The sequence below is a fragment of the Octopus bimaculoides genome, chromosome 7 (assembly GCF_001194135.2).
Source record: "Octopus bimaculoides isolate UCB-OBI-ISO-001 chromosome 7, ASM119413v2, whole genome shotgun sequence".
Lineage (NCBI taxonomy): Eukaryota > Metazoa > Mollusca > Cephalopoda > Octopoda > Octopodidae > Octopus > Octopus bimaculoides.
Genome location: NC_068987.1, coordinates 23,900,850 through 23,910,905, shown reverse-complemented (window position 1 = coordinate 23,910,905; position 10,056 = coordinate 23,900,850). Strand labels below are relative to the sequence as shown.

Here is a 10,056-nt window from a genome sequence, read left to right as displayed (position 1 = left end):
TTATTTTTTACTTGTTTCAGTCGTTTGACTGTGGCCATGCTAAGTCACTGCCTTGGAGAGTTTTAGTCAAAAAAATCAACCCTAAGACTTTCTTTTTTTTTTTTTTTTGAAGCCTATTACTTATTCTATTGGTCTCATTGCTGAACTGCTAATGTACAGGAACATAAATACATCAGCAATAATTATCAAGTAGTGGTGAGGGGACAAACAAAGACACACACACACACACACACACACATAAAGAATACAAAAATGGGACAAGAACACAAAACATCCAGACAGTTAGGTGATACAAAAAAGGGGCAACAAAACATCCAGACAGGCAATACAAAGAAAACAAGGATGGGTCATTCGAAGTTTTCTATCCCCAGTCGAGTTCCAGATTATCTTTGCAATTTTGGCTGGTTATACTTGAGATTGCTCCAATCTGGCCAGCCCCAAGGAAAAACTAAACTAAGAGCATTAGATTCCTTGGAAGAAAGCAGCAAATGTATACGTAAACAAGGACGGATAAAACAGAAAAATGTTACACAAATACAAATGCAATTAACAGGACATAACAACAGGTGTCTTTCGACTAAAGACAAATGAATTTAAACTGGTATGTGTGGAAGTAAAGCCTTACGGCAGAGACATAGGGTTAGACAGGCACAGGAAGGAATATAGATGTTGCACAGATGGTAGTCGAACCAAAAAAGAAAGGTCAGGCTTGGCCGAACACCGGTCAAGTGGGAGAGAGAAGAGAGGGAGGTAGAGGCAGAGGGATAGAAGAATTAAAGAGGGGGGGGGGCGAGAAAAAATGCAAGAGACACAGTGAAGTGAAAGAGGAGGGAAAGTGAGCATGAAGAGAAGGCCAAGAAATGTGAAAGAGGGGAATGAAAGAATGAAGATTGGAATGAACGATGTGTGAAAGGGCTGATATATACATATATAGGAGAGTATTGTAGTTCGCTTGAAGCATTGTGTATTGTTTGTAAAGAATAAACAGTTTTGAATGGTACAACAATGCACTATAAAACAAAAAATGGACTATATACCTGTTGTAATTTAGTTTTCTATAGTCCGATGATATTTTGGAATACAATTCCTTCTTCAGATATTCTTAGATGGAGTCGCTGCTATAATCTGTTTTCCAACGGGTTTTCTTTTTTCGGAAGTATCTCAGCAGTTGTCTCACAAAGCTCCTTCTGGAATTCCTCATGAGAAGTGTGTGAGTTCAGCCATGTCTCAATCTCGTGTGTATTGGTACATCTGTAGCGCTGCTTCTAAGTTATGTACTATACGTGCAGCTTCCTTTTTTTCCCCTTTTTTTTGTTATAAACAATAGATGAGCATATCAAAAATGAACATGCCGAACACATAGAAAACTCAGCAACACATGCTTCCTTAAAATACCTCATTTTAGTGAGAGGATAACTACAGCCATCCGAAGAGCCATAAGAAGAGAAGGGCTAGACATACAACTAGCCTACTCCGGCACCTCTCTGAGAGGACATCTCGCAAAGAAACGAACAAGGGACAACAATCAATGCACACTAACAAATTGTCCCATCCGTGGCACAGATTTATGCCAACGGGTAAATGTTGTGTATAGAATACAATGTAACAAATGCAACAAGTTCTATGTGGGTAGCACAACAAGGCCGTTACACGTCCGCATCAAAGAACATCTGAACACGAGAGCCTCCTCCTTCAGAAAACATCTAGACAGATGCCGGAACACTGACAAAAGCATAACAGTCACAATTGAGGCTAATGAAAGAAATTTGGGTAATTTAAGAATTAAGGAAGCTATAATCATACACAGACTAGAACCTCAAATTAACAACAGGCTGGAGGTTGGTAATCAATATATTATTTAGCTACATCTGGATGCATGTAGGTTCATTTTTGATATGCTCATCTATTGTTTATAACAAAAAAAAAAAAAGAGAAGCGGAAAAAAAAGGAAGCTGCACGTATAGCACATAACTTAGAAGCAGCACTACAGATGTATCAACACACACGAGATTGAGACATAGCTGACCTCACACACTTCTCATGAGGAATTCTGGAAGGAGCTTCGTGAGACAACTGCTGAGATGCTTCCGAAAAAAGAAAATCCATTGGGAAACAGATTATAGCAGTGACTCCATCAGTAGGAGCAATGTGGCCATGAAGTAAACTTCTTGATAACAGAGCCATCTCTTTTAAAATGGCATAAGCAAGCAGTATCACGTACAGGAGAGTACCTAAGACAAGAATATCCCAGGACAATAAAATGAGGATAATTTAAACTCCTTGTTAGAATAAAATGTTCTCTTAATTCCAGGAACATTAATAAATATGATAGACACTTGAAGAAGGCTAGAGGGTGCAATAGACACCTATAAGAGTTACCTGAAGGCCAGAGGGCACAATGGGCGACATTCTGTGACCATAACAACTAAAATGAAGAAACTAGTTTGAATATATATCTGTGTATAACAATAATTCCATATCTCAGATTTTCAGGCAAGGGTTATAAATAGAGAACACACACACACACACACTCCTTTGTGTAACATGCATACATACATACATCCATACATACATATATACATGAAATAAAACTGAATAATGACATACATACATGTATACATTACACACACGTGTATATATATATATATATATATATAAATGTTGATGTAAATATGTCAATTTTACCTGGTGTTCCCATTGTGAAATTCAGCTATAAACTTAACTTTTCTTTGCTATAATTAATTTGTAAATCCAGAGAATTATGTTGTGTTTTTCTGTCTAAACTGTTTTAACCTAATAAATTATTCAGCGAGATTCTGACGAAACTCTCCATGTGTTTTGTTTCTTAATATGTGAAATATCATTTATTCAAAACCAAGCTTATGTAAATAGATACCAGGATAACAGCATAAACAGATAACACCATCAGTATGTTTTTTTGGGACATTATCAATGCTGAAAGTATACCCACAGAATAATTAGTATGAGGGAGCAGTTATCAGCTTTGTTTTATAATGAAGTCAGCAGAAGAAAGTGAATAGTGTGTGAGGTTCTGCAGTTCCTTTCAGGTTGCTGCAAAAGATGTGTTCAATATTCAGTTGGATGACAAGTAAGTCGGTAAAAATAACAAAAAAAACAAGAGTGGTGAGAGAGAGTTAAAGAGGGATGTGGTTTCAAGAGGAAATATAGGGTGCAGTATTTAGTGCAAGGTGTGAGCTGTGTGATATGATAAGAATAACCGGAGGAGGAAGAGGAAAATGTAGTGGTGGTATAAATTGATCTGGATTGAGAGGATATTCATTCAGACAGTTCAGAGCCATTGCAGTAACTATAGAAGTAATAGAGAGAAGAAACAGTTGGAATATAGGAAGGTACTGGGATCTTTTTCCTTGCGTCTTTCACTAAAATTTATTCGCTCAACATTAATTCCATTTGTTTTGCTACACACCATAAATATGTGGCTTAGTGGTTTGGATGTTTAGCTCATGATGGAGGATCATGGCACAGGTTTGATTCCTGACCCAGTCTATGTGTTCTCCTCGTTTCTGTTGCTTCTGCCTACTCAGCTATAAAAAAGATCGTTTGATTGCAGGTGCAGCACTCTCTCTCTCTCTCAAACTGTCACATACTGGGTGTTCTGTAGGGTCAAGGGTAAGGGGGCCAAGAAGGTGTCTACATATGCTCACTACATAGGTACCTAAAACAAATAACAAAAGCATAGTAGATGTTATTTGACCCCAACCACTTACTCATAATGGCTGGATGTAGTTAGCTAAACAGTAGCACAGTAGATAATTGGTTTAGTTGATCCTTAAAGCTGGTGCAGTAAACTGCAAGGTATCTTAAAATATCACACTGAGAATAATCTATTTCTGAAACAAATTCCAGCCATGTTTTGGGAAGTTGAACTAATACCTACACTCAATGTCTATCATTACAATTGAAGTTGATGTTGGCATTTGAGTCAGACCCTTCTCTGGTGGAGTTACCTCCTCTCTGTGCCCTACCGCCTCCATGTAAAACAGACCCCCTTCAGTCATGAATTACCATGAGATTACACCTAGAAAGTTTGCCTCCAAGGCACAAGTTTGAGCAAGGTTGTTTTTTATGGAAGACCAGCAGTTGCCCATGTATACCAGCCTCCCCTCTCCATGCCACCAATGTTGTCCAAGGGGAAGGAAAAGACAGATACAACTTGGCACCAGTGACATTGTAACTCATTTCTACAGCTGAGTGAACTGGAGTTGCATGGCTCAGTGGTTAGAGCATCGAGCTCACAATCATGAGGTAGTAAGTTTGATTCCCAGACTGGGCTGTGTGTTGTGATGTTAAGCAAGACACTTTATTTCACATTGCTTCATTTCACTCAGCTGTAGAAATGAGCTGTGATATCACTGGTGCCAAGCTGTATTAGTCTTTTCCTTTCCCTTTGATAACATGGGTGATATGGAGAGGGGAGGCTGGTATGCATCGGCAACTGCTGAGCTTCCATGAACAACAACCATGCCTGAACTTGTGCCTTAGAAGGAAACTTGCAAGGTGCAATGCCATGGTCATTCATGACTAAAGGGAGTCATTACCCTTTACCCACCCCCATGAAGGATAACACAAATAAATCATTCTAGAGCTGAGATTTCACTGATGTAAACAGAGTAATTTAAATTATTGGAGATAGCAAAACACTTAGGACCAAGATAAGGCAGTTTTGTGTATGTGTGTTTCTGTGTTTGTGAAGTTAAATTTGTTTTTTTAATTTTTAGCCCGGAGGAAAGGCAGCATTCATGACCCATTATAGGGTATCCAAAACCAACAGAAGGGAAGGAAGAAGGTATCCTCAAATTAATATCCTTTACAAAGGAGTGGACTCTACTACAGACACCCAAGGTGCCAGGTGGTAGTGTTAAACTGAGTGTGTGGGTAAGTGTACATGTATTTAGGCATGTTTGTAAATATGCATTGTGCATGTGTGTGTACTTAGGAATGTGTATGTGTGTATGAGTGCAGAGAAATGTGTTTATGTGTGTAATCATATCTATGTATGTGCTTATGAATATGTTAGCATGTACATTTGAATGTAAGAGAGTGTGGTTATATCTGTAAGCACATGTCTATATATGCTCATGAATGTATGAGTAGGAGTGGCTGTGTGGTAAGTAGCTAGCTTATGAACCACATGGTTCCGGGTTCAGTGGCACCTTGGGCAAGTGTCTTCTACTATAGCCTAGGGCCGACCAAAGCCTTGTGAGTGGATTTGGTAGACATAAACTGTGTGCATGTGTTTGTGTGTCTGTATTTACGTCCCAGTAACTTAGCAGTTTGGCAAAAGAGACCGATAGAATAAGTACTAGGCTTACAAAGAATAAGTCCTGGGGTTGATTTGCTCGACTAAAGGCGGTGCTCCAGCATGGCCACGGTCAAATGACTGAAACAAGTAAAAGAGTAAAAGAGTATATGTGTGTAAATGTAAGGCATTGAATGTATGTATGAAAGAGCATGTGTGTGTGTGTGTGGATGTATGGAGGTATTTAAGTGAATATATATGTGTGTATAAAGCTACAATTCTATTTATGTGTGAATGAATGCATGGGTGGATATATGAATGTGTGTGTGTGTGTGTGTGAGAATAGCTGTTTGTTTGCGTGAGGGAGAAAGAAAAAAAATGTGGAAGGAGGTAGTGAGGTGATATTTCATTAGAGATAAACATGAGAAATTAGAGACGGTAACAGACACAATTATATAAACACAGTTTTATTTGTTACTGCTACATGTTAATTTGATTGACTTCAGTGCTTAGCTGGTTTTTATTTTATATAATCAACTTAGAAAGATGAAAGAAAAAGTTCATCTCATCATGATTTAAACTTACAGCATATAGCTATACAACAAAATACAAGGAATTTTGTTGGGTATGATACATATCTTAATGGGTCCATTTTTTTTTTTGTTAAGGTATCCTTTTGTGTATCAGGAAGTAGATTTCCCAGTTAATTCTTCCAGTGGGTGTGTGTGATTTGAAAGAGTTCTGGTTGTCATTTCAAAAAGCTATAAGACAGATGTGTGATTTGAGGGAGATTTGTCTTCGACAGTAAGATACATACATAGTGATAGATTGCCCCATCTCTCTCTGTATACACACACACACACATCCTCTCTCTCTCTCTCTCTCACACACACACACATATACAAATATATAAACATACATATACACACACACATACTGAGTGTGAGAGATATTTGAGGACACTTAATTATCAGTATCACTCTTTTCAAATTAATGAAAAGGTTTTTATTTCTTTCAAGTCCCCCATTACCAAAAAAAAAAAAAAATGCTAACACAAGAAACGAAAAGCAGGCAATCATTGTTACCATATATGCAAAACAGTAATTTAGAAATTGCCAACTTTCTAAATGTTGCAAGGTTTTTTTTGTACACAAAGTTTGGATGGAATTGGAAGCCTCTGGTGGGAATTTTCCATTTGTATCAAAGAGAATACAATCATTCTAAACATTTGGATATAATTAGAACACTACAGTTCATCTAATGGGTTAAAAGAATTATTGATGATGATACTAGAAAATCAAAGAGGACCATTATTGCCAAAGCTTTGAGCATTGGACTATCATAACTGTGGTGCACATGGACATTCAATATAAGTTGTGTGTACTGAGGAGAGACTAATTCATGTCTGCAAAGACCCGGGAAAACCATTTGATTCATGCCAAATGGCTAGTTAACAAGGTTAAAAGCCTTTACAAACATGGTATGTTTTGGTCCTTCTTTAATGAGAAAAACTTTGATCAAGATCAAAATTCTAACAGGAGAAATGACAGATGGTTAAGTGTAGATCCTTCTGATGCCCTGAGAGTGATGAACACTAAGTTTCCAGCAACTGTGATGGTTTTAGGAGAGGTGAGTGATGAAGATCATGTCATGGCATCTCACATTTTCTCACAGGGTCTTAGAATTAATGCTGCTGGATATGTTGAGGCCCTGGAAAAAATTGTTAAGCCCTGGATGGATGAAGTATGCAGTAGAAGGTCAAATGTATTTCAACAAGGATCAGCACCTCCTGACAAAGACCATATAGTCCAAGATTGGATGTCAGACAATCTTTACAATCAAGTAATGCCATGTAACACTGAACTTCTGGTCTCCAAACACTCCAAATTTAAATCTCATGAACTACTATGTTTGATGTATTGTTGAAAGGGAATTAACTGATGTTCTCACAAACTGAAAGCTGCCATTGTCCAGGTTATGTCTGAGATGAATAAGGACTATTTAGTGCAAATATTTTAACAATTTTGGTTCCGCATTGAAGCAGTCATCAAGCTGAAAGTGGATTCATAGAATAATCTTATAAAAGAAACTTATTGAGAGCATGCCCACAAGTTTTTAGTAAAATGTATTTGGTTTTTTGAAAGATTAAAGTTTTTTCTTTTGTTAAATTACCAAATATGCCCTCAAATACCTTTATCAGCCAGTACGTATGTACATACATAGATACATTCATACATATATACATAAATACATATATGTCATAAATACACACACATACATATATACAAAAAAACATACATATGTACACACATACATACACACATGCATATATATAATATATTTCAGATTCTATGTGCCACTGACACAGGTGCCACATAATGGTACTTTTTATGTGCCACATAAAAAGCACCATTCGAGTGTTGGGCTTCTTGCAGACAGTGATAGGTGACCAAGACCCTTGGTGATATACAGTACTTGTGTTCTCCTGTCAAGCCAAGTGAGACTGTAGAGTTGTGGCCGATGCTGGTATCAGGTCAGCGGTATGTAAAAAAGCACCCACTACACTCTCAGAGTGGGTGGTGTTATGAAGGGCATCCAGCCATAGAACCCTTGCCAAATCAGATTGGAACCTGGTGCAGCACCCTGACTTATCAGTTTTCAGCCAAACCCATCTAACCCATGCCAGCATGGAAAGCGGATGTTAAACAATGATGATGATGATCTCAAATACCTCCGGCACCATGCATCCTGCATGCATGCATACATACATATATGCACACACATATATGTACATACATACTCACACATGTGCATATACATACATACATATACAAACACATGTGCACATGTCTGCAATAGTCATTTAGCGCAGTGGTATTTAATCTGGGCAGTAACATCCCCTTGATCCATTGTGAGCTCGCTATCATCAAGGAGATGCTCATTGTGAGGGTTAAGTGTTCATAAAAGTTATGATTTTTCACAGGAATAAATATTTTAATGAGTTACAATATTTTATACATTTATCAAAAAGAATCTTTGTCAAGATTACAATATGAGTAGGACAGTGTGTTATCAGTAAGATAAAGAGGCAAAATTGGAAAATGGATGAATCTGTCGAAACAGATTTTTTTTATGGTTAGATACCTTTCCTGTTACCAGCACTCACCCATTTACAAACAAGGTAATGTTACTTTATAGTAGGACATATTTTCATACAAGATTAAAAACAAACATTGCTTGTAAGATAGTGATGCTCTAACCAGAATGTATCTTTATTCCATGCACAACGCTTGATCTGCTAGCATTCAATTTCATTTTCCCTCAATATTGAGTACTGCATAATACTTATTTCCCTCTTCTCACCTTGATGTACCACTTATCCACCCTTTCTGATCATGGATTTACCTAAAAAAGCCCTGGTCTAACCGGATTTAACTGGACCCTCCTAGCCTCCTGAATATAATGAACCACAACAAATATCAATGATGAGGAGCATTCCTTCCACTGTTGAACCCTATAACTCTCCAATGATAGAATACCCAACTTAGAGCCTTCGCTTGATATGAAGCTCCAATAGCTGGAATATCTCAGAAACAGCTGTCACCTATTTGTACTACTTTTACCATTTGTTATGTCGCTAAATTTTAGATCGAATTAAATGAAATCAAATGTCCTTGTCCTGCCTTGACTGATTGTTTGCCTTTTCTCACTACTTTAACCTATATTATGTGTGTGTGTGTGTGTGTGTTTGTGTGTTTATGTGTGTGTGTATACAGACAAACAGGCAGACTGGTAGGACAATGAATAGACAGGTAGATAGAAATAGAAACAAACAGGTAGATAAGTATATGATCTGTTGTCTACAAGATGGTACATTCATATCTTATTACTGTTACTATGTTGTTTTTAAACAAACAATCTAACACAACTTCTTCCATTTAACCAGGACAACAAAAAAAAAAAAAAGAAAGAAAGAGACAATAAACAATCTTTAGTCTAATTTCCAAGTTGAGTGATTTGCATTAGAAACACACAATAGTAAAACAAATGCTTCAACACATACAAAGGTTTGACTAATGGAAAAGTCAGAAATATCGATGTTAATGCTATAAGCCTCATCTAAAATCCAGCTAACAAAAAATTAAAATCAAAGTTTAACTCTGGAGAAGAGAATAGTTTACCTTGATAATTGTAATGTGTGAATCTGGTTGTGTTAGACATTGTCTATATAACAGTAGAACACAAAATAAATTTGAAAGGCTACAATAATATGTATGTATTTAGCGGGTATAAATATTAAGTGGTTGTTATTTTACTACTTGAGTGTATGTAACTACTATTTACTAAGGCCCATATATTCTTGTGCTTGTTGGTGGGTGAAGAGAGGGAAAAAGAGAGGGAGTGAGAAGTTACGCACACACATGTATAGATTTACATATTTATGTATGTTTGCATGTATACAAAAATCACACATATATACATCCATATACTTTTATTCTTCTACGTGTTTCATTCATTTGACTGCAGCCATGCTGGAGCACAACCTTCAGGGGTTTTAGTTGAACAAATCAACCCCAGGATTTAATCTTAGTAAGCCTAATACTTATTCTGTCGGTCACTTTTCCTGAACTGTTAAGTTACGGGGAGGTAAACACATCAACATCAGTTGTCAGATGATGCTGGTGGGGACAAACACAGATACAAACAAACAAATATATACATATAGAAGTCTGCTGTATATATATATATATATATATATATATATATATATATAT

General features: G+C 36.9%; 1 protein-coding gene across 2 annotated transcripts in view; it reads right to left on the bottom strand.

The window, feature by feature from the left end:
* Positions 1-9,639, bottom strand: part of LOC128248336 (testis anion transporter 1-like) — a 13,420-nt gene extending 3,781 nt beyond the window's left edge. The window contains exon 1 of one of the 2 annotated variants that reach the window (XM_052969339.1): positions 9,463-9,639. In XM_052969339.1, the coding sequence (XP_052825299.1) occupies positions 9,463-9,502 (40 nt within the window). In that variant the 5' untranslated portion in view covers positions 9,503-9,639. Of the gene's footprint in view, positions 1-2,685; positions 3,087-9,462 lie in introns of those variants that run through there. The other variant, XM_052969340.1, reaches the window with a different exon arrangement.
* Positions 9,640-10,056: the final 417 nt, after the last annotated feature.